Source organism: Phocoena sinus, chromosome 13 (assembly GCF_008692025.1).
Source record: "Phocoena sinus isolate mPhoSin1 chromosome 13, mPhoSin1.pri, whole genome shotgun sequence".
Lineage (NCBI taxonomy): Eukaryota > Metazoa > Chordata > Mammalia > Artiodactyla > Phocoenidae > Phocoena > Phocoena sinus.
In genome coordinates, this window is record NC_045775.1 from 11,162,980 (window position 1) to 11,189,217 (window position 26,238).

At 38.4% G+C, this 26,238-nt stretch overlaps 1 protein-coding gene across 2 annotated transcripts in view; it reads right to left on the bottom strand.

Moving 5' to 3' along the window:
• The window catches only part of NBAS (NBAS subunit of NRZ tethering complex), a 365,227-nt gene that overhangs the window by 164,782 nt on the left and 174,207 nt on the right, over positions 1-26,238 (bottom strand). For both annotated transcript variants that reach the window (XM_032652473.1, XM_032652472.1), the window contains 6 exons: positions 22,223-22,285; positions 20,227-20,349; positions 15,359-15,461; positions 11,964-12,193; positions 9,178-9,290; positions 2,866-2,979 (listed from right to left, as the gene is read on the bottom strand). In XM_032652473.1, the coding sequence (XP_032508364.1) occupies positions 2,866-2,979; positions 9,178-9,290; positions 11,964-12,193; positions 15,359-15,461; positions 20,227-20,349; positions 22,223-22,285 (746 nt within the window). The remainder of the gene's footprint in view (positions 1-2,865; positions 2,980-9,177; positions 9,291-11,963; positions 12,194-15,358; positions 15,462-20,226; positions 20,350-22,222; positions 22,286-26,238) is intronic.

A 26,238-nucleotide genomic window follows, 5' to 3' on the forward strand; every position in this document is an offset into this window, starting at 1 on the left:
GGATGCTGACTCTGGGATCCCTCAGCCACGTAGGAAATCTGGGTAGTCTGAGAACACCATAAGGAAAGACAATAAGGAGAAACCACACAGAGAAGAGAAAGCCCTAGCTACTCCATTCCCCAGCTTTTAAAAAAATCTTCTCAGCCCAGATGCCAGACATGTGAATAAAGCAGGCTTTGAGATGAGCCCATCCCTAGCTGCTGTATCTGACTGCAATTTCATAAAAGACCCTGAACTGCCCAGTCAACCACCAGAACTGGGAGAGATAAAAAGATGTGAATGTTGTTATTTTAAGCTACTAAGTTTGGGGATGGTTTGTAAAGCAGCAATAAATAACCATAACATTCTATAAGCTTCGATACATGTCACCTGCCTGTGATCCCTTTCTTAATACCACTCCAGCCCCAGCAAAATATCAGAATTGCCTTTCTTCAAGTTCTATAACATTTGTTTACAGAAGCCACGTGCTACCATCACACCCCACGATGCGGCATAATTCACTGCTTCCGCAGACCTCTACGATTCTAAATCCCCAGAAGGCAGCAGGTGTGTAACAGAACCCTGTATCCAAAGTACTGACCAAGTGATATTACTTTAGCTCTCTGAGGCCTCTATTTCCCCATCTGTAAAATGTGGCTAATAAGAGGCTGTTGTGCACAGCAAAAGAGGTAGTACGTTAAAAGGGCACAGAAGGGGACTGGCACACAGCAGTCACAGGTACGTATTAGCTATTATGTGCACTCAGGGGGCTCACAATAAAAACACTACGTTGAATGAAATGTAGATACTAGTCTTACTTTTTAATGATACTGCACTGAAGTTATAATACAGATTCCACATTAAAGTGTGTGAAAGAGAGGTGGCCAAGTTGAGATGGTTCCAAATACGAGAACTAAAATAGCTGCAACGAAGAAAAGAGGTCTGAACACCATGTGGTCCACATAAATGGGCTCTGCGGGACTGAAGAAGAATGTTCATACCATTATAAATGCAGGTTGGCCAAGATCACTGATCTTCCCGTTTCTATGTCAACGTCACAAAGACAAAAATGGAAATTAATCCTAGTAGGCAGGTACATGGAAAATGCAGACGGCATCCCTGACTGCTTCATTAGTTTCTATGAACTGGATCCTTATGAAATTCCTCCCTGATGATCAGAGTGCTTCAAAGTTTACAAAGTGCTTTTATATGCATTAACTCATGTGGGTCTCTTATACTCTGGCAGGTGAAGCAAGGGGGGTGTCATTCCTATTTTCCAGATGCAGAAACTGAAGCTTGAGTCATTTAGCAAATGAACGGGACGGTCAGGAGTGGACCGGTCTCCTGACTCCACACCCGATCTCTCCGCAGCCATGGGAGATGCCTCACGAAGGATGCCTGGCCCCAGTCACGGTGTCGGCACCTTTCCGAGGCTGCTACAAGTCCAAAGGTGAAGATGCTAGTGTTATGCTTTTGGATAGGCTAGAAAAGGACAACTGACACAATAAAATCTACTAAAACTACAGGCCTTAAGAAGAAGGGTTCTATACATAAAAAATTTTAAACATTATTAAGTGTGTCCACTAAATATATATATATTTTTTTTAATATATATTTTTTAAAGCTCAAAATAAACAAAAATCCCCTTTACTTTTTTTTTAAGCTAAAAATGGAATTTATCTCAATTTAAGTAAAACAATTCTTGGGTTAGAAGTCTCTTTAGTCAGGATTACATCCAGAGGCATGTACTATATCATTAGGGTATCTTCTTTCTCTCTTTCAAATGGATTTATTTTCAGAAAACTGATCAGATAAATGACGGCCAGCATCCCCAAGGTTGTATCCTTATGACTTTCACTTGGAAAGGAGGAAAGAGCCTCTGTCTTCCTGTGTTTATATATCAAGCATCAGGAAAGATTTTGATTGGTTCTGTTTGAGTCACACGGTCATCCCTGAACTGGGTGGTGGACAGAATACTGTGGCCAACACCTGTGGCAAAGCATCTTGATTGGCAAGTCTCCCGGGATCACATGGGCTGGGAGATGGATGGTGTCCCAAAGGAAGACCACTTAGCAAACAGACGGACGTGTAGTACAGATAACTAGTGTTTCAAGTCAGCAGGGGGTTCGTGTTTATTCTTTTAGTTGAAACGGGAAGGTAACTGTCACAAAATTGTGCTGGATCCATTTGAAAAATTTAAGCTGCACATTTAAAATCTGTTTAAGAAGATGAGGACCCACTTGATGATGTCCATCAGGTCGGATACATGTTGGATAAGTCAAAAATACGAAAGAAAAGTATTAAAAGATTGGTAAGCAGAATAGTGCAAAAAGTGAAGTGTAGAGTCAGAAAGACTTTCCTTGAAAGCCATGGCCTGCTATTTAACCCTGTTGAGCAAGATACTTAACTTCTCTGATCTTCAATTTCCCTCGTAAAATAGGAAGAATACATCATCAACACCACTTAATAGAAAATGAAATAACACATGTGAAAACCTGACCAAATAGTAAAGGCACAAATTTTTCTAAGAAATTATTCAGGACCAAAAATATCACACCAAATTTCAACATTGAAGGTGAACTGGTAGGGCCGGCTGGTCCTACTTTTCAGTTTTCTGGTTATAAATGGTAACCCTGACTTCTGTTTCTGACCTCGAAACCACTTGGTGGCACCCCAAATAAGCCTGCCCTCGTTTAAGTAACAGAAAGTCCAAGCAGCTCAATATAGGTGCACAGTTTTACAACATGCCAACCTTTCTAGAAAAGACAAATCCTTGCCCCAAAGCAGCTCCTCTGACACCTATAAGCACATATTCCTAGGTGATGTTTGCCTAGGTGATGTCGAGAATAACACAGATCCCTCTGCAGTTCAGCATTCAAAACTTACCTGCTACCCTCAGCAGCTCAGCCAGGCCCAGCAGCTTGGCAGATTGCTTGTAGCACATCGGGGACTGGCAAATACACTCCTTGATGAGGCCGATCCGATCAGAGCACAGTCGCACTACAGAGAAAGACATACTTTAGACTTGTGACCAGGGACATAACACTTCGTTATGTCAACCAAGCGAAATGAAAACTGTGTTAACCCCCAGATCAATAAGAATTAAGTAAAAGACACAATTTTTTAAAAACAGTAAAGTTACTGTTGCTTCTGAATAAATAATGTAGAACACGGATCTTTTCTTTATCACCAAACTTCTGAAACACAGTAAATGAACTGGCATTCTGAAGCTAAGAAAAAGTGTCACCTTTTCAAGTGCCAGGTCAGGACTTAGGGAAAATTTTAAAGAAGGCGGTATCTGTCTTTGAAAACTTCGCATACTTCCTGGTACACCAGTCGCGCCACCTTACCTCAACCCCCTAAAATCCATTCCATGTTCCAAATATCCATCTTCTACCTCCACCACGTCATACCAGTTTGGAGGGCAGGAGTCCTCAAAGCGCTCACTGACCCAATTTATTAACCTTTCTCTAAAAACAGTCCCCATCCTCTCACTTAAGCTAGATGTTAGGAAAATAAAATATGTCTGATCACACTAATTCGCACTATGAGGTAATTAGGCACACTTAAAGGGGGGAAAAAACTTGAATTAAAGACTATTATGTATATGCTAGGAAGAAATGGTATCTATTCAGGATAGAGGTGTTAACTTTTAAGAAACATGGCACTACCTGGGAAGCTAGGACCCAGTAAATACAACAATAACAATTATCATGATAGTAGCTGACATGAAATGAATATGACCTGTGTCCTAGGCACTGTTGTAGGTGCTTTATGTGTGTTAATCCTACAAGGCAGAACCTAACAAGGCAGGTACTATTATCCACAGGGGAAGAAACTGAGGTGCGGAAAGATTAAGTACTTTGGCTAAGGTCACTGAAAGTGATGGGACCTGAATTCAATCCGGCTCCTTAAATATTCTTCACACCTGCATTCCTTTATCCATTCCTAAATCCGTGGCTATATAACATACAACCTATTTTCCCCCAAAACTTCTCCTAGGTAGGTGGGAGGGGGCCCAGGGATTGTGGATATAAAGGAGAAAGGTAGTAGTTTTTCTTTGGAATAGGCTTTTTTTTTTCGGGGGGTGGGGAGTAAGTTTTTATCATGACTAAATTTCATACTCACAGAAAGGTTGCAAGAATGGTACAAAGAACTCCTCTACAGTTTTTGCCAAGATCAACCAATTGTTAATCATTTGCTCCATTCACACTTGCAATCATGCATGCCCTTCCACCCTTCCCCCAAACACATGCATATATACACATAAACATATGTATCTACACACATCTATTTTTCCTGAACCATATGCAAATATCATGTCTTTTTATCCATAAATACTTTAGAGTGTATTGGGCTATTTCAAGATAGCTATTCATGCAACTGCTAGTACAGTAACCCTGTGGCGGCCTTTACTCTAAAATATAAGGTAGATGTAGACTTCAGTTACTTCACAATCAGGACGGCTAATATCTAATCTGAGTACAGCTTCCGCAGACTGTATTGTTTTCATGTCACAAATACCCAGCTCATTAACTTTCAGGCTGGCCATGTGACTTCTATAGGCAATGAAATGTGGGTGGAAGTGACATACGCCACTTCTAAGCAAATGCTTAAGAGTCATCATCATGGGATTCCTGATCTTTTCCCTCTGCTGCTACAATGCCAGGTTTAAACTTACCATATCGCACTGAGTTTTTTTTTTTTTACTATAGGACAGTCTAACAAAAACTAACTGATACAATATACTTCAAACTTTTTCATAACTTTTCTCAATCAAAAAACTGGGTTTTTTACCTCAACATCTGCTGTTTTATGTGTTTTTCTCCTAGTATATATATATTTTAAGAAAATGTGTACCATTACTTCAACACTTCAGATTCAGTAACTATGAGAAAGGTAATTTCTATATATTTCTAACCTGATTTTCAAAACAACACTTATAGATATTATCATCATTCTATGTACCTAAAAGCCCGGGTTTTCACAGATGCTTCAATGGTCTTGTTTGATGAATTCTTATATTCTTAGAGAAACTCTAGGTTTATAACTCTAATAAGCTGATTTCCTTACTGTTACCACTCTTTCCAGCTCAATAAAATTAAGGTGGAAAACTGAGACTACACATGGCAATGGATCATCATTTTCTCTATACTTCCTTTTACTGGAATGCTCAAGTTTGGTTTTCTGCTTGTTGCCCTAAGCATGGTATATTGCTAAGGCTTCAAGCACATTAAATACATTTGGAGAGTAGGATTCTAACAGAATGTAACTGCCATGTTAAAAATGCCTTTTTATTTTATTTATCTATCTTTTAAGCCTCTGGACCATCACTATACCAGTTCTCTTTTACTGTTTACCATAGGACATGCTAAATTATATTTCAAAATGTGATTTCTTATTTAAATTAATTCAAGCCATAGATGTTATTATCTTTCCATGAAGGGAAGAGGTCTTTTGACTCCTAAAATTCCTTTTCAAACTGAAATTAATGAACAAGAAAAAATAAGCATATATGTATCTTTTAATAATTGAGAATTCCTCAATTTCCTCTGGATCTCACAAATATTTTTAAAAACTACTACAAGACACACACACACAAACACACACACACACACACACACATACACACTCCCATCTCAGACATAAGAACCATTTATTGACCAGTTACCCACACGGCAAACAGTCTCATAACAACCTTAGGAGGAAGGGACAGCACATGCCCAGCAAAACACAGATGTAAAATTTCAATTTCGGTCGCTCATGAAGGGCATCAAAGATGCAGAACATATATAGCTCCTCATGATGTTGCAGAAGGACAAATCGGACCATATAGGTGAGGAAGGAGATAATGTGTAGAAGTCAGTCACTTAGCTGATGATTGAGAGCAAAGGTCAGAGTTTCCTTCTCAAAGAATCTTTTACTTTCACACCTCCTCAACAGTATTGTTTACTGTTACATATGCAAGTTCTTGAGCCAAACAGACTACCTAGTTCCACCTCTAACTAGCTGTGTGACCACAAGTAAGCTACTTAACCTCTCTGTGCCTTGATCTAGAAAAATGAAAACAATAACAGTCACTACCTCACAGGGTATTTATAAGAATTAATGATTACATGCAAAGTATACTTAGAACTTAAAAATCACTCAATTATTATTATGATTACTAACATATTCACAGAAATGCTTAAGTATTGGATTCTCTAGTATAAGGATTCTCAGTGTTCAAGATATAACTTTCAGGACTGTCCAGGGAATATTTTACTATTAGCTCCAACTGAGGAAGGTAAAGTTCAAAGCCATTAAGTTGCCACAGATCACACACCTCAAGGTGGCTGAATCAGAATTTAAACCCAACAAGACAGAATCAGGCCTGCATGTCACGCCTCTCAGTATATTAGTCCCTCCAAGTCAAGAGGTACCCCTTCATTGTTTTGGTTGCTGGAATAAAAGTGCCTAAATTAGTCTTTATTGAATGTAAGGAAAGGAGAGGAAGGGACAGTGAGGGAGGGAGGGAGGGAGAAGGAGAAAGTAGGTAAGACCACTCTAATTCTGCCATCATTAAGAGGACCTCCAAGGAAGATAATAAAAATGACAGCTGATACTTAGAGAGCTCTTACTATATCCCAGGCACTACAAACATACAGACTTAATCTTTATAAGCAATTCTATAAGGTACTCATTACTACGCTCATTTTGTACATGAGAAAAGGTAAACACAAAGAAAGGTTAAGACACGTGTCCAGTTACTCAGCAATAAGTGGCAACGTGGGCTCCCAGCTGGGCTGAACACAATGTTGTAAGTCTGGGAAACCGACTTACTCTATTGTAGAAAGAACACAGGGGTAACTAAAATATCCTAAATTGGTTCACTTGAATAGTAAGAATAATTTACACAACATAAACACCCAAGATACACACACAAACACACCACAGGCGACCCTTACACGAGGCATTATTTTTTGTACGATATCGTAATCCCGTTTTCTATTGACTCATGCATCATAACTTATCTAGTACCACCAGCCCTCACCTGCTGAGAGGTGCAGCAACTCCTGGAGTGTAGGCAAAGAAGGCTTCAAAGCAAAGTGACAAAATGAACTACTGTACACTGACTACAATAAAAAATACCTGGACCATAAATCTATAAATATCAAGTAACTTTGTTCGTCCAATATTACTGATGAATACTAAAACCTAACTTATATTTGTGACATAAATACAACAAACAGTACACGAAAAGAATATTCCATCTCCACATCCAGAAGCCATTCTAATAGGAAATTCCAAATTAATATATCAAACTGAAAAGCTGTCAAAACATGAAAGCAAAGTCTTCCTGAAGACTCTCCTCGGTCAGGAAACTTCTCAGAACCTACAGTTTGGTTGCAGATACTGAAACCCATCGGCTGATGTGCAAATATTGCTAACTGAGCACCGAAGAAAAATCAGAGCGCAACGTAATTTTCAAACTTTAATAGCATTTGGGAAACCATTTTTTGTATTCTATCGATCTGCTTGAATTAAATAACTAGCTAAAATATACACACACACAGAGTCAAAGCTGTAATGACTTGACCTAACAAGAGATATAAGAAAGACAAAAGTTTCACAGTGCTCTGGACTCTCTCATGACTGAAATCCTCAATTAAAAATATAAGTGTTTCGGGAGAGGTGGTTAACAATTTAAGATATTTGAGAATAAACTGAAAATGCTTTTTGGTAACAGTGATTAATCCTCACAATTTTAAGAAGCTCTGAGCTCAAAAACTACACGAATGGTGCGAGTGAATAGAATTTCCTAGTGATTTAACAGTCACCTTGAACACAGCTGTTTCAGATGTTGCCGGCTATTTATACATCACATACAAACTACTGTCAAACAGAGATGTTCAAGGTAATAGTAATTTTACCTTTTAAAAGTCTAATAAATTTGTCTGACAAGCAGAACTTTAATTTTTAGTAAAACTACAGTGGAAATCCACATGAAAACATGAGAATGTCTCTCCTGCCTCATATTCCCCGAGATCCACCTGACTCAAAGCACCTCAGAAGACAAAGACACCAAGGAACCTTTAACAGGCTATCACTGACCGAAGATACTAGAAGTTTAAAAAAGGAAAAGAGAGACACACACACAATTCTGATGAAAATTTATCAAAAACCAGAGAGATGGAAGGAACTTAGTTATGCCTCCCCCACTCCCAATTCCAAACGTTTCCAGAGTTAAGAACAAAGGTAAGAGCACTTTGCTGTACAACTGAAACTAACACAACACTGTAAATCAACTATACTTCAATAAAAAATAAATAGTAAACATATTTTTTTTTAAGAATAAAGATAAGAGATTACATGGAAACTAGCCAAGCATACCACTAATCACCAAGCATACCCACTTCATTTAGGGCAATGAGGTCTGGGATTGAAAATCTACCTCCTCCTTATCAGGTAAGGTTCAGGACACTGGGAGACACCCACTGTCCTGATAGGACAGGTGACTGTGTAACAGCAGGATTATTTGAGTTGGTACTAACCTGACTTCTACCTTTAGGTAAAAGAACTTGAGCAATGTTAACAAATTGCTAGTAACTTAATTCTAAACAACAACTTCCTGTCATTCCCGCTGCTTAAAAAAAGAATAATCTGTTTAATTAAAGAATATTCTACAGTAAGCATAAAAACAAATAAACTATTATCATTTATAGCTAATTCTAAATCTATGCAACTGAAACAAATAAATAAATTGCAATCCAAAACTGATGTAAACCTGAAACTCTCATCCATATTCCCCAATTTCTATTTGTGTTTTTATCCAATAGCCTCACGGCTGTACTGTTATTGAAAAACGGGACAGAGGGCAGAATCTATTGCTAATGGACTAAATGACCAAAAGTACTCTTTAGTTAAAAACCTAAAAAGGGGGGCTTCCCTGGTGGCGCTGTGGTTGGGAGTCCGCCTGCCGATGCAGGGGACGCGGGTTCGTGCCCCGGTCCGGGAAGATCCCACATGCCGCGGAGCGGCTGGGCCCGTGAGCCATGGCCGCTGGGCCTGCGCGTCCGGAACCTGTGCTCCGCATTGGGAGAGACCACAACAGTGAGAGGCCCGCGTACTGGAAAAAAAAAAAAAACCTAAAAAGGAACACGAGTGAACTAATGCAAAATGAGTTAACAACAGTGCAACACTAAATAGAAAACTCACCTTGCAAAGGGAGAATCTTTACCCCAAATTCTTCGAGGCACCCCAGGGCTTGGATAAGATCTAGCTCCTCTTGAATGGCAGCGGGTCTATCTGTTATCAGCTGTAAGCAGCACCTAGGAGAAATTCATTTTTCAAAAGGAAAAGTAACATATGTTCAGCTAAGTTGCCTTTCTATGATCAACAACATAGAGATCCAACACATTTATCAAAAACCAACTTCCTTCCAGGTATTCTGCTAGAGACTTTCTGATATCTTACTTAATCCTCACAGCAAGGCTGTGAGACAGGCAAATATCACCATCTGCTTTTTAAGGAAGCCAAAACTGAAGCTCAGACGTGAAGCAATTTGTGCAGGGTTATGCTGATGGTACGTAAGGTATCACGGTATAAAGCAAGATACGTTAGCTCTGGGTGTAGTGTTCTGTGCACTGTTGACTCAAAAGATAATGATCATGTAAAAAAGATTTAAAAAAAACAGAAGGAATACAGTTAATTTCCAGTTATTCTTTTAAGGAAAACAGAAATGTCTTGATTCGATCACAATTTTGTCTCTCAAAGGAAAAGGAATAACCTAAGAAACTGCTCAAGAGACATTTTTCTGATCAGAAACAATCAGTTGGTGATGTAGTACTGAGATAAATATAGATGAAAGTGACTTGATAATCTACGAATTTGTGATACCTATGGAGTATTTTAAGCCAATTTTTTTTAATTCAGAGAAAGTATACTTAATAAATATTGTAGTTAACAATAAACCTATTTTCTGAAAGGTGCATGGAGAGGAACAGTGGAGCATGAGACTAGAAAGACAGGTAGAGATCAGGCCATGAAGAGCTAACAGTGCTAAAATCATGGACCATCACATGAAAATATCTAGGCCCCAGGATCTACCTACAAGCCCAAGCGACAGATATAGGCCTAGCTTGCTCTTTCAAACTTTGGGGATTTAAATCAGATGAGCGCTAACACATACTTACTACTGGTTCAAGGATAAACAGTATACAACCTATTTGTGGCATCTACCAAAATTCTAACTGCACTTTGAACCCAGGAATCCCAGTTCTAGGAATTTATACTACAGATAGGCTCTCACATGCCCAGACATAATTATGGATGTTCACTACCACAGTCTTTTTAAAATAAAATACACTAAATCAGGAACTAATTAAATAAATTGTATAAAAGTCAAATAGTCTACAACCATCAAAAAGGAATGAAACAAACCTATACGCATCCACATGGAAAAACCCACAATATAGATCGTAAGTGAATAACACAAGACACAGAAAGATAGGTACAAGTAGTATACACTTATTTGTGGTTTAAGAAAGAAGGGGGTAAGTTTTAATAAGATATTCCGGAAGGATACACAGGAAACTGATTAAAAATATAACTGAGGGATAAAGTTAGAGGAACTCGAATGAGGAGAAAGACATCTTCCATATCTATCTTTTGTGTATTTTTAAATATTTTATCTTGTGGATGTACTGCTTCCTCAATTAAAAAAAAAAACCTAGTAAATAAATAGTAATTTAATCAATAAGAATGGATGGGCTATTTTCTATTTCAATAGAACTGTAAACAATTAAATACATCTGGGCTCACAGGTCTCAATCAGTTTGGTGCCACATTACATACATATGACATCTTTTTTAAATGAAGGTGTGTCCTTGTAGGAGAAAAGGGGATGGATGAAAGGCAAATACTGCAAGTACTGTGTAGTTTCAAAAATGATCTCTAGGAGCATGTGTCAAAAAGATTTAGGTCAAACACAACTCCCAGTTGTTCTATTTGATATTTTCATCATCTGAAATAGAAATACTATCCCTTGGGAGAGAAGGAAAAAGTTTACTAACTATTTTAAACAGCTTTGTCAAGTTCAATAACATGGTTTGAGAAAACATGATTCTTTCTTTGATAAGTTATCACTGGGGGAAAAAAGTTACCTTTAAGTTTTGCTAGAGTTGAAACAACTACCAGTTATTTGAGGGGAAAAGTAACTCTAAACAACTACCACAATCTTTACATCAAAATAAATTCCAAATGGGCCTAAAATTTCCATGCAAAAATAAAACCACCAAAGTAGTAAAAAAAACAATACGAAAAACTATTTTAATGGTCTTGGGAATTAAAGGTCTTTCAAAGGGTGACACAAAAGACAAAAAAGAATAACAACCGAGTTTTTAAAAAATTCAAAATAGCCACTTGAAAGATAAACTGTATATTATTAAAACTTGGCAACACAGTTTAACCGTTAAGAGAGGCAAAGGGCACGTGTCCCATATGCAAAAAGAAAGCTCCTAAGAATCAATAGGAAAAAGAGGAACACAAACTTTCCTGTACAACAGGCTAAGAGAGGAACAGAATTCAGAGTCCAGAGATTTCCCCCTGGAAGGGACTTCTCAGCTTTATCATCTAATCAGAGCGGAAGCCATGTAAAGCATACAGACACAACCTAATGTGTTGAAATTTTCCAGAACTTGAACTTGCTGGCTACCACTTGAATCTCTTCCAACAGAAGAAAAGTATAACCCTATAGATAATCATCTAGAATGACTGTGGGAAAGTGTGCTACAGAAAAAGGGTCACAAGAGAGTTGATGAATACTTAGGATGTAATTAAGTTTTCATTCTATATTCAAGCAATAAATAATGGTGCCCCATAGAGTAGAGTCAATCTGTACTTGTGATAACATATTTTGTGAGGTAGAGGATAAAACCAACAATGAAGTTTGTATATTCTGACTCCCCCGCTTCCCTCTTACGGAGAATACAGAGCTCCTCTACCTGGCCAGATCCATGCAGCCGTCAGTGAGGCTGGTAGAAGAATTGAAGTACTCTCTGCTGGCAGCCAAAACCAAGTCAATACTTTTTTCATAACTGACCCTGTACTGGGTTTTTCCTTTATGGGCTACACTAGTTGGTGGATTTATTGAACAAGCACTGCAGTGCATCATCTGCCCAGCCAGGTGGATATTTTCAAGGCGACTGGAACACAGAAGGCTCTCTGTAAATATCTGGGGAAAAGAAGAAACTGGAGTTAGTGCTTAAAGAGGGAGGACTCAGTTCTTGACACAATGGAGGCTCTGATATCCAAGTGAAATAAATTTTTAAAAATACATCCATCCTACAGGTAGAGGTTGCACAACATTTATGAATGTACTAGATGACAATGAACTTTAAAATGGTTAGTATTATGCTATGTGAGTGTCACCTCAATAAAAAATCCCCCTTTAGGAAGAAGAAGAAATAACTTAACTGAACAAACCAATGGTAAGCATAATATTAATGTGTTACAACAAATACTTGAGTAAAATATCCAAAGTTCATACTTATTAAAAACAGGATCCATTAGACACACTGTCCCACACTCTGCTTAAAGTATTTATAACATTTCAATTTTTTAAAAGAAAATCTTTGAATATGATACACATGATTAATGACTGTTTAAAGCATCTGAAGTCAGTCTCATAAACTAAACACCCAAGCTACAAACGTTCTACTTACACCTAGTCACTAGAATTACAATACACCATATAACGTTTTTTTTCTAATCTGCAATTTAAAAACTATTTAAATAAAACAAAAGCCTCTGATGGAAGGCAGTTATGCAAATGTCATTGTATTTTACAAGGCAACTAACAGCATCAATTAACATAAAATTTATTCCATAATTGAGGTTATCTACTTACTCCAAAAAAGTCCTATTAAAGAGCTCCCTTTAAACCCACACTAATAGCATGAATATATAAATAGCACAAGAAATTCCACAGGAATGTTCTTTCCTATCATGCCACTGTTGGATGAGGATAACACAGAAAAAGAAGCAAGAGATAAAAAGTAGATTTCATGGAGAAGCAAGAGTTTCTTTATAATTAGGAAGGCTACCCAATTTTCATAGGACCCCCTTATTTTCACTTGTTTCTAGGCTTCTGGAGAAGACATTTTTAGACAGGTGTTTCCTAAAATGACTGATACGGATAAAATTACTAATACCTACGAGAGATCTGCTATAAAATCCATATTGTGACAGAAAGCGAATTATCAGTGAGTAACCCTAATCGCTTATATGACAGGTGAAAATGGCTTGCTCCATGTGACCATAATGACTTAGATGTAACAATTTCTCTATTCCTTTGGTTTATTCAGGTAAGCCATAGTCAATGCCCAATACTGAAAAATAAAATTCACTCACTCTAATATTTTAAAGGTTTTGCTGAAATGAACAATATAGATTTCTGCTCTACAGGCTGTATAGAAATCCTGCACCTTATCAAAATTATGCCAATGAGATTTAAAATTATTTTCCAATGACAGCAAAACCTAACACAGTGGCCACAGGTCAGTAAGACAATATAGCATAATTTAAACATCACTAAAATATTTTAAAATGTAAGTTTGCCAAATCTGTATTATCTTCTAGAATCGGTTCAGGACAGTTATAATATGCTTTCAAATGTTTTCTCAAAGGAGGAAGACTAACGGCGCGAAGTCATTAAAATATCAAAGCCTAATGCAAAGGTTAAAATATAACTAGAACAATTTACTACGTCAAGTTGTTATGACAGACTACACAGGAGCGAGTTCAAGTATAATATACTTAATGCTAATTTTTCAATCAGAGTCAGAAAATACCAGGAAATAACGCTACCCCCACTTTAAAAACACTACTTCAAGCAGTGTTAGTAATGACAGTAAGAGTTTGGACCCCATGTGCATATAGATTATTTTCTCCTGAAACGGAATTTCAAGTTTTGCTTTAGATACAAAGGTGAAGTTTCTGGCAGCTGTACGTGGTCTGAGAGTGTAATCACCAATATAAAGTTTACACTCATCAAGCACATAAAAACCTGAAGTTCAAATATAAAACCATTCATTTCTCAACAGTCTATATTAGCGCTCTTCTGTTAAAACTACCTTAAATTAAAATACCAACCAATTTCACAAAACAGAGACCTCTTTTATAACTCTCATCTTATCAACGGGTTATGCTTCGTGATGTGAGAGCAGAGCAACACAAGAAATATTCTACACGATTTTGATCTGGTTTGTTTGATAGGCAAATTCAAATGGGAACCCTCTTTTAAACTGTATCTCATTAAAGTTGGGTTAGCTGGATCACTTTTTCCATATAAAGCATGAGTAATTTGGTGGTAATACACACACCTTCCAAAATAAGGATGAAATTCTCCTAAATTACACTCCTAGTCAACTCACCATCCTTAAGTATCCTTTATGTTCCAGACACTATAATATGCCCTGGGGTAGCTGAGGATGAACATGATACGATAATGCCTACCTAGGAGCTAATGACCAAAGGGAAGAAACACAGACAGAAACAAACAAGTCACCGCATCCGAAAGAAAGGCTGTAATAGAGATAAGTTATATCAAAGGACAAAGGAAGGCATCCTAGAGGGCATGATTAGTGAGCTGAATCCTAAAAGTTATCAGCAATTTTCAAATTTAAAAAAGAGGAATATACTCCAGGCAAAGGGAATAATGCGTACAAAGTCACAGAAACAGGAAACAGCATCGTGAGTGGACGAATTCATGACAGATTTGGCACTGCTGGAGCACAGGACACAAGGTGGGGAGTGTCAGTCAGAGGCAAGAATGGACAGGGTGGCTGGAATCTGCCGTGGCTTTCTATGCCAGGCTAAGGAATACGGTTATTTTCTAACTGTAGATACGGTATTTTATCTATTTTATATAGCAGCGCATTTTAAGAAGGGGAGTGTCATGAAAAGGTCTGTTTTAGAAGAATACTCTCTTCCGTGTAAATGAGGAAGAGATATGGAAATAGGGAAACAAGTTTGGAGGATTACAACCATTTAGCAGAGATGAAGAGAGGACAGATTTGACAGACTTTTCTCAGGCACATGAAGCAAATTTTAGTGACCACAAAAACTATGGAAGAGAGAGGATCCAAGTACGATTCGGAGTTTTCCAGCTGAGAATTAACCCACTAAATAAATGGTGTTGCAATGAACAAAGATGAAGTTATGTATGCAAGTGCTCAAACTCTAAAGCACCACTCAGTTATGAGCTATTGAATATGATTCAATAATTCAATCCTATTACTTACAGTGAAGCTTATGGTCATCATCTTGTGTCCAATCAACAAAATGTAACAACCAAAATTACAAAATTAAAAAGAAATATTTACATATGCAGAGTTACCTCATAGCAAGCATCAGAGTCTAGACAGGTGTAAACATTCTGCTGCATAGTTAACATGTCTTGCAGCAACATTCTCCAATGAGACTCACTGACAGGAGGCTGCCTGGGGGTAAAAAAGAAAATAATTCATGAAATTGCTCTCTTCAATTGGTCAAAAGTAAAAAAAATTGGTACCACTATTCTATATGCCACACAGCTCCCACATGATCAAGAGAAATAGATCTCATTTGAATTTCCAGGGAAAAAAACTTTGATTAAAGATAGAGGGAAGGGCTTCCCTGGTGGTGCAGTGGTTGAGAGTTCGCCTGCCGATGCAGGGGACACGGGGTCGTGCCCCGGTCCGGGAAGATCCCACATGCCGCGGAGCGGCTGGGCCCGTGAGCCATGGCCGCTGAGCCTGCGCGTCCGGAGCCTGTGCTCCGCAACGGGAGAGGCCACAACAGTGAGAAACCGCGTACCGCAAAAAAAAAAAAAAAAGATAGAGGGAAAAGTTGGGCAGCGACGCACCAATGCCAGAGATGTTGCCAGAGCTGCCTCTGCCGTAGGCTGCCTAGACACAAAACTGATAATGGCAAAGGTAAACAGCTATGAGTTTCTAAGGTAAAATAAAGCACACGGAAAAGTAAGATAAAGCAGCTGTGATATAGCAGAAAAAGCACTTGGAGACAGGAGAATGAGTTTCAAATTCCATCTTCATCTCTGCGGTCGCCAGCAGGGTATGTTCTTAACTTCAACCACACATGCAGACCCAGAAGGCAGCAGGGGCCACACCTGGCAGGAGTCTGGAGGCGGGAAGCACAGCTGGTCAGCCCGGCAGCCCCAGTGGTTCCTCTCAGTGGGACTCCTTGAGGCAGTCCACAGAGCCTGGGATAGAGCACTGCGGGGGTTCTCTCCCATCCAGGCGACAGCCCAGTTGCCAGCCCAGGTACGACAAGCCCTGTACGGTAGCTGCAGCTCCTATCTGGCTTAGGAAGAAGCTTCATTCCCCACAAAAGTCAGTACCTTTTTTTTTTTTTTTAAACGTCGTTATTGGAGTATGACTGCTTTACAATGGTGTGTTAGTTTCTGCTGTATAACAAAGTGAATCAGCTATACATATACGTATATCCCCATATCTCTTCCCTCTTGCGTCTCCCTCCTTCCACCCTCCCTATCCCACCCCTCTAGGTGGTCACAAAGCACCGAGCTCATACCTTTTGTAACAATTCCATTGGCATAGTTTTCAGGGTCCCGTCAAGGATAAGCCAGTGACCACACATGGGAAAGCCAAAGCTTCAAGCCCCTACCAGGTTTTCTAGTTCATTTACACAGTTCCTCTAGGAGCAATTTACCAATCAGAGATTAAGTAGTGAGGCCTACACTATCTAGTTGATCAAATACCATTTCATGTTAGTATCCAGACTTACAGAGTTAAAGAATCAGTGGTTCAGATTCTCCTGCAACAGGGGAAACAGTGTTGTTAACAATGTCACAGAGAGTCACATATTAGCTGCGTGACTATATTTAACATTCCTGAATTTCAGCTTTCTCACTTAAAGAGAATCTCAAAAAATGATAAGGAAGGGATGAGATTAATTTTGAAAAAACACAGACAATGAAACAAAATTTTTCCTGAGTATAAAAACAAGCTCAGTTACCTGTATGGATTTGAATAAATTTCTTAATTTCTTTGAGCTTCAGTTTCCTTTTTTGCATATTACGATAATTAACTTAAACTAGAATGTATGAAAAGACACTTCCCATATTTTTCTGGTACAAAGTAGCATTCAACAAGTGTGAGTGAATAAATCTGGAAGTCACAAACACATGTTTGTTTTTCTGTAGTCACATACACAACCACTAATATTGTCGAGTAGGAGGGAGAATGTGTTGTAATTCTCTCTACCTCTCTCAAAAGTTCATCTTTGTTGAATATATGTGAGTTTGGAATCATCATTGATGTTTATTTTCTAGTCTTGAAGTTCTACATAATCATGAATCTCATTGTTTGAAAAGGGTAGGTTTGGTTCTGTTTTCTGTTTGTCAAATACCAACTGGGTGTTCCTTTTCCACGCGTCATTTTCTTTCTTATGCATTAAAAACAGGGTAAATAGACTGTGTTTAATAGTATTGCTACGGAAAAATTATGCATTTGGGATCTTTCCTACAAAAATTCTAGTCTTCAGGAATTTTTTTCACCTAAAATTTTTAATAACCATACGCTTCATTTGCTTATAGCATTTTCTATTTGTTACACAAAATGAACAATTATTTCTCTCTGATATGTATTAAAGCTTAAGAGAATACATTTTTTTTCCAGCATTCAAATACACAAAACAAACTGATATATTTGCAAGTCTTCAAGGATAATCTCTGAAGTGTTTCCATTAGTTAGACCTTGGTATGTGAACTCTTTGGGTGGGCTTCAAAGAATTAAAAGACTCTTTCAAATTTGGCTCACAGGCAGAAAAGTAGCAAAATGTTCGAAAAAGTGAGTGTCCATCTTGCACCAGATTCATAAAATCAGACCTGGGCACTGTCTAGCTGAATTCAAGTTCTCGCAGCCCAGCTGTTCTTCTAGAAGCCAGCAACACTGGGACAGATGGTATTAATGTTTTCTCACACATGGCTAGCCTTAAGTACAGGTTCTAATTAAAACAAATTATAAGACATTATTTCCAAAGGTCTTTTTAGAATACATGCAGTAAATAAGAACCAAGAGAAGAACCTGGAGGCACTATACAAGAGGTGTGCAAATTGATAGGGAAATACCTGAATACAAACATGATGTATTAATTACAGCTTTGGATTTTCCAGCGAGAAATAGTATTGCACTCAAGATAGTAAAACCTGATTTGTGAGTCAGTGAAATCTGCCACCATGTAGAATATGCATAAGAAAATTCGATAGGTGCTAAAGGCCAAGCCATAGTAGCATATATGAAATAATTAAGATTCATTTCAAGTTGACTACCTTGAAAAAAGAGGCCGTACTCTCTTACATATTCACAGTAAGTAGAATGCCATAAGTAGAAATTAACTGCAAGGACTTTAGAAGTGTTTGAGGGATTCAGTGGAAGGACAGCAGGTAATCTAGCAGCAACAGGGAGGCTTTCTTACTGAAGAGTAGGTTCTTGACTAGAGCCAACATTATGGGAAATACTGACCCATCGTTTATAGCTGTAAAGAAAGTTTAAGACTTAAATTGTCAACACCTCCTAAATTATTCATTTAGTAATTACTGAGAGAGGGCCAATGATATGTAAGGTTCCAAATTAGATGTTTGGTGACTGTAGCACTTGCCTTAGATAAGCTTATGATTTTGAAGGGAACGTAAGGCACATAAATCAATAACTAGAGTAAACTGTTGAAAGAGACAGAGATAAAGAGAGAATTTTAAGGCTTCCTGTAAATCTACAATAATTTTAAGAATTACTATAAATCCATAATAATTAATACAGGATGGTTATTAGAGGAATGATAGACAAACAGATCAATGGATCAAAATAAAGAACCCCAAAATAGGCCCCCGTAATATGGAAAACTGATATTCAACAAAGATGCAAATTCAATTCAGTACAGAAAGGACAGTCTTTTCAACAAATGATGCTGCAATATTCAGATATTAAAAAAAAGTAATCTATACCTTGAACAATAAACAAAAATGAACTTTCAAAATGGGCCATGAAACTGATTGTAAAATGTGAAACTAAAAATGTTACTAAAAGTGGCAGGAGGAAATCTTTGTGCCAAAAGTTTCTTAACATGACATCAAAAGCACAATCAACAAAGAACAAATTGATAAGCTGGATCTCATCAAAATTTATAAAGTATGCCCTTCAAAAGACACAGGTATGAGAATGAAAAGATAAGGCATAGATAGGAGAAAATCTTTGCAAAGCATATATCTAACAAGGACTTGTATCCTGAATGTATAAGAAAACTCTCAAAATCGGTAAAGAACCCAATTTTTAAAATGATCTAAGAAGATACACTGATGTCAAATAATCACTTAAAAAGATGCTCAACATTATTACTCACTGGAGAAAGCAATTAAAACCAAAATTAGATACCACAACATACCTATTAAAATCACTAAACTTTAAAAGACTGACCACAGCGAGTACTGACAAGCATGTAGAGCAACTGGAATGCTCCTAAAAGACTGATTAAAAAATAAAATGGTACAAATGCTTTGGAAGACAGTTAGGCAGTTTTTCTAAAAGTTAACCATCCACCTACCATATGATCCTGCCATTCCACTCTCATGGATTTATCCAAAAGCAGTGAAAGCACATGTCCATACAAAGGCTTGTACATGAATATTCATAGCAGCTATATTTGTAAAAGCCAAGACTCAAAATAAACCAAATGTCCATCAACAAGTGAATAGATAAACAAAGTGCAATAAATCCATCAATGGAATACTAGTCAACAAATAAAATGGAATAAACTACTGATCCATGATACAACATGGATGAATCACAAAATAATTATGCTAAGTGAAAGAAGCCAAACAAAAAACAAACAAAGTGCATACTGTTATGACTCCATTTACATAAAATTCTAGGAAATGCAAAGTACGATGTGGAGACAGAAAATAGATCAGTGATAGCCTGGGGAGGGGATGGGGGTGTAATGAGGAGAAGCAGAAGGAGGGAGGGGATTATAAATGAGCGAGAGGAAGCTTTTAGGGGTGATGGATACATTCATTATTTTGACGAGGTGATGGCTTCCTGGGTATATACATATATCAAAACTTATCATATTCTATACTTTAAATATGTGCAATTTGTTGTTGGTCAATTATAACCCAATGAAGTCAGAAAAAGAAAAAAAGTAGTACTTTTTCTTAATCACATACAATTATCAATTAATTTTATTACTCACTTACGACCGGTGTGCCTGGTCAATCTAACCATCAGCTTGTGTGCCTCTTCTGAGCTAGACTGAGTATTCTTAACATATGAAATTGGTTTCTCAAGTCCATGTTTCTCCAAAATCTCTGACACACTGTAAGTGAAAAGAAAAAATTTTAAATAAGTCTTGCTACCAAACAAAAAAGCTCTAAGAATCTTAAACACATAAGTAGCACTTAGGTGTTAAAAGTATTTTAAAAAAAAGTAGCATAAAGAATGACCAAATTTTACACATTACATTAACTCTCGGCAAAAAAAAGCTAATAATTATATATCAAATCTTATTTCCCCTACTGACTTTTATTACAATATACTTGGGATAAGTTACCATTTTTTTAAAAGCCTGGCATATCCTTATCTCAAAATCTTTTTTCTACAATTTTCCTGTACTGTAAAAGCATCAAGTCAGCAAAATAAGCCAAATCTGTAACTGCAATACCCAGCTTTAACTCTTAACAACCTTAGTGAGTATTCTGTTACAGGCAAGGCTGCTAGAAAAGCAATAAGCAAAGAATTTTAGGGTTGGAAAACCACAGAAACCCCATAAGGCTCAATCTCCCTCAAGAATCCATTCTATAAACAAACAAATAAGATTTCTGTTCTCATATGGATCTTCTTGAGATATCCTATTCCATAATTATCAGCATTTTATATACACCTTTTCTGTCTCACTAAATCTCACATTTATGAATTAACCACTACTGGGCTTAAAGAGAGGTTGGACAAAATTCAGTAACTCTTCATAAAGATAAGTTCCATGGGTCACGTCACCTGACATGATATACACTAAAACATTTATCAACTATTAATGGCCATGAGGTGGAACCGCAAAAAAAAAAGTTCTCCTTTTAAAAGGTTAGTCAATTAAGGTGAACAGCGAAAGACCTGGGTATCATCCAGAAACCTAAAGGGTGTTAGTGTTCCCTTGAGGTATTGAGAGCATAATTTGACTATCAAGACAACCCATGGTTACACCCAGGAACGTATGGTGAAATAAATGATGTATATTATGAAATATTTTTTAATGAAATGCAGTATGTTTATTATATTGTATTTCCTTGAGAAAGCTCTTTTCAGGTTCATTAGGGAGAAAAAGGAAACCATGCAGATTTGTGAGGAATGAATCTATACTGACTTAACCCATTAAGCTTTGTTCAAACTATGCTCAATTTTTCAGGGAGGCTGGGGAGAAGAGAGGGACATCGAATTAGTAGATTCCCAAATTCTTATACTTTACATATTACCACTATCAAGTGATGTTATTACCTATAATTTCTATAATTATATATTGGAAGAACAAAGTTTACTAGTCCTAAAATTTCATTTTTAATGCAAATATTTAAAAATTACACACAAGCACATTATATATACATATAAAAATGAACACTAGTAAACAATATTAAACTTCCTGAATAGCAAATTAGAAATTTTCAGTCTCCAAAAGAGACAGTTTAATGCTTCATTTTCACAGAAAAGAATATTGCTAGAGTCACTAATATACTATAACCCAGAGAGTCAATCAAATGTAGTATACCCCAAAAAGGAAAGTCAGGGGTTATAATAAACATTGTTTGCTGATGGACGTAATAACTGCTGAAGGAACTAATAGTTCTTATTTACCTACTACGTGTGAGGTACTTTAAATGCTTTATCTAGTATCAATTTCACATCTCATGAGGTAGATATGAGAGCTAAGAAAACCCTAGGCTCAAAGATCACTCAGCTTGTAAGTTACAACACCTAGATGTGAACACAGTTCTACTAGTCTTCAAAGTCCATGTTCTCATTACTGTAGCATTCTGCTAAAATAAGCTAGTATTATATTCATTATTAAGAAAATTCACTCCTAAGAGAGTCAACCAAATATTAGGTGAAACTGGAAATGATCACTAGGCATATTTAAGGTAACATTTCTCGGACAGACCTCCTTAATCAGCATAGAACCAAAAGATCGTCATTTTTCTCACCTGAGAATGTGTTCCAGTTGGTCTACCATGTCATGAAGAGCTGTGGTTACCTCTGTCTTCTGACTAAAGGATTAAGGGAAAAGCATTTAAATTAGGTTTTAGTAGTAACTCTTTACTTGAAATACTAAACTCACTTAAGTTTAAAAAGTGATGTTTCCCTTGTATTTAATATATGACAGTATCACCCTGTCCAAATAAAAGGTCAGTCTTCTCTCCTATACTCATTCAGCATCTTTCATGACTCAAAAGAGATTAAGATAAAAAATACTGGAATATAACAATATTCTCTATTACAGATTAGTGAGATATGGGCAATTATTTTCCTAAGAACTTTTAGTTCAGTTCTGCTAAAAGCAAAAAAGAATTATATATCAGTTGTAGTCTTTCTTTAAAGAAGTGGTAAACGATAAAGCCATCATTTATTTCTCCTCTTTTAACCAATAAAACAGATTAGGAACCATGGCCCTGCACATTGGCTTTCTCCTAGTCCTATCTATTCCACCTGTGACTCCCCTAGGACTTTTCCATTAGGATTCTATATACTCAGGGGACTTCTCCCATGTCATCATTCACTCTGCCTCCACTGCAATATTTTAAAACGAAAGACAAGTACATAGCCATCATACAGATAATTCCTACCGGGAGTGGAGATAACAAGCATTTTTCCTTTCTTGGGAAAAAAGTAGACGGGAGACTAGGAGAAACATTACCGTGAAAAAGATTATAAACTAATAAAAACGTGGCTGGTAGGGTAGATTTAGCACGGCACAACGCACATACAAGTGCAAGGGATTTGGTAGAAAGGTTAAGCAACTGCTATAAAAGCCCTCTGCCACCCTCTGCAACTCTGTGTCCCAACCTTGGAGGGACGACTCTCAACTGCAAACCACTGTACCTGACACTCTCAGGTGCCTTCCAACCAATGATTCAACTGAATTCCAGCAATTCTTAGGATTTAATAAGAAAGCTAAATATAAATCTTTATCTGGACTTGGAAAATTAAAAACGACCTAATTGAACACAAAAGTCTCACTATCTTCTTTTTTTATTTTTATTTTTAGATGTTTGGGGTAGGAATTTATTAATTAATTAATTTTTGCTGTGTTGGGTCTTCATTTCTGTGCGAGGGCTTTCTCTAGTTGTGGCAAGCGGGGGCCACTCTTCATCGCGGTGCGCAGGCCTGTCACTACCGCGGCCTCTCTTGTTGCGGAGCACAGGCTCCGGACGCGCAGGCTCAGTAGTTGTGGCTCATGGGCCTAGTTGCTCCGCGCCATGTGGGATCATCCCAAACCAGGGCTCGAACCCGTGTCCCCTGCATTGGCAGGCAGATTCTCAACCACTGCGCCACCAGGGAAGCCCACTCACTATCTTTAAAACGATCAATCTGTCCTGGTCTAAATCTATGTGGCAATTAGTTCATGCAATTTACAAAGATTATACTCTCTTTTTAAACCAAGTTTCAGGCCTTGGACTAGAGTGATAAATTAGGGTATATTCCACTTAAAGTCCTTCAAAAAAAAAAAGATCATTTATTGGAGATAACTTCAATTACCATACTCATTCAGAAACAATATTTTTTAAATTATCATTTTGTAACTCTACAATAAACATTTGTCACTGATTTTCAGAATATAGCGTTCTTCCTCTGTGAACTGACATTCACAAACATAATGACTAAAGATTTTTTCAGCCAGATGAAATGTGCTGCCTGGGTAAGATGTACAAAAATTTAATTTCCTAAATAGTGAAAAAATACACAGTTAACCATTTGGTAAATACCAACCATTTAACCACTAAAAATAAACGACTGATCACTGGGAGAACGTGAATTGACGAAGTTGGCACAAGGACGAAAGAGAACCAGAGGAAGTATTTTGAAGGCCTATATTTTAATACTAGGCTAATTTATAATTGCAAATTATTTAGAAAATTATAATTATGAAATACAATCATTAACAAATAAATGGAACAACAAAAGATTACCATGCTATTTTTTATGTTTACCAAAAAAAAAAAAAATCTGTTAGATCAGAAACCATTCATCTGAAGCCAAGAAAAGCTTTCAGCCACACACACACAAAAGAGGCACTTCTTAGCCTACACATTCTTTGGAAACAAATATACTCATCCTCTCATTATAATGTCTACATAAAAAATGTTCTTTTAATATCATCATTCAATTAATATCATGACTTTCTCTTCACGGTAGGCAAATTACTAGTTAAAAGTTAATAGATGAGCTCTAATTGATATTTATGCTTATTTGATCTCACTGAAGAACTAACTGAAGAACCAAGTCTAAAACATTTATTTTTAAAAACTGCACATGTCAGGTGGAAGTCACTGATTTTACCTAGATGATTCAAGGACAACCAAGGGGCATCAAGTGGGCAGAGGGACCATCAAATTACCCACCTAGACCCTTTAAGGAAGAAACCCCTCACCACCTCTGCTCTCTGAGGTGCTTGTTAAGAAGAGGATTCTGCATCTCTTGTCACCCTCTGGGAAGAGCACCTTGACTACTGATACTCTGACATCCACTGAGCTGAGGTTTTTAAATGATGAGTAATGACAGTTTGCTAAAAAATTGTTAATACAGAGGGGACCTTGAAGATGGCGGAAGAGGAAGACGCGGAGATCGCCTTCCTCCCCACGGATACACCAGAAATACATCTACACGTGGAACAACTCCTACAGAACACCTACTGAAGGCTGGCAGAAGACCTCAGACCTCCCAAAAGGCAAGAAACTCCCCACGTACCTGGGTAGGGCAAAAGAAAAAAAGAAAAAACAGAGACAAAAGAATAAGGATGGCACCTGCACCAGTGGGAGGGAGCTGTGAAGGAGGAAAAGTTTCCACACACTAGGAAGCCCCTCCGCGGGCGGAGACTGCGGGAGGAGGAGGGGGGAGCTTCGGGACCGGGACCGGGACCGGGACCGCGGAGTGGTGCACAGCGACGGGTGCGGAGGGCAAAGCGGCGAGATTCCCGCACAGAGGATCGGTGCCGACCGGCACTCACCAGCCCGAGAGGCTTGTCTGCTCACCCGCCGGGGCGGGCGGGGCTGCGAGCTGAGGCTCGGGTTTTGGTTTTGGACAGAGCGCAGGGAGAGGACTGGGGTTGGCTGCTTGAACATAGCCTGAAGGGGTTAGTGCACCACGACTCGCCGGGAGGGAGTTCGGGGAAAAGCCTGCACCTGCCGAAGAGGCAAGAGACTTTTTCTTCCCTCTTTGTTTCCTGGTGCGCGAGGAGAGGGGTTTAAGAGCGCTGCTTAAAGGAGCTCCAGAGACGGGCGCGAGCCGCGGCTAAAAGCGCAAACCCCAGAGACGGGCGCGAGCCGCGGCTAAAAGCGCAAACCCCAGAGACGGGCGGGAGACGCTAAGGCTGCTGCTGCCGCCACCAAGGGGCCTGTGTGCAAGCATAGGTCACTCTCCGCGCCCCTCTTCCGCGGAGCCTGTGCAGCCCGCCACTGCCAGGTTCCCGGGATCCAGGGACAACTTCCCCGGGAGAACGCACGGTGAGCCTCAGGCTGGTGCAACGTCACGCCGGCCTCTGCCGCAACTTCACGCCGCCTCTGATGCCACAGGCCCGCCCTGCACGCAGTGCCCCTCCTTCCCCCCCCCCCCGACCCCCGGCGTGAGTGAGCCGGAGCCCCCGAATCAGCTGCGCCTTTAACCCCGTCCTGTCTGAGCAAAAAACAGACGCCCTCCAGCTACCTACACGCAGAGGCAGGGCCAAATCCAAAGCTGGGCTCCGGTGAGCTGTGAAAACAAAGAACAGAAAGGGAAATCTCTCCCAGCAGCCTCAGAAGCAGCGGATTAAAGCTCCACAATCAACTTGATATACCCTGCATCTGTGGAATACCTGAATAGACAAGGAATGATCCCAAATTGAAGAGGTGGAATTTAGGAGCGAGATCTATGATTTTTCCCCCTTTACCTCTTTTTGTGAAGGTGTATGTGTATGCTTCTGTGTAAGATTTTCTCTGTATAGCTTTGCTTCCAACATTTGTCCTAA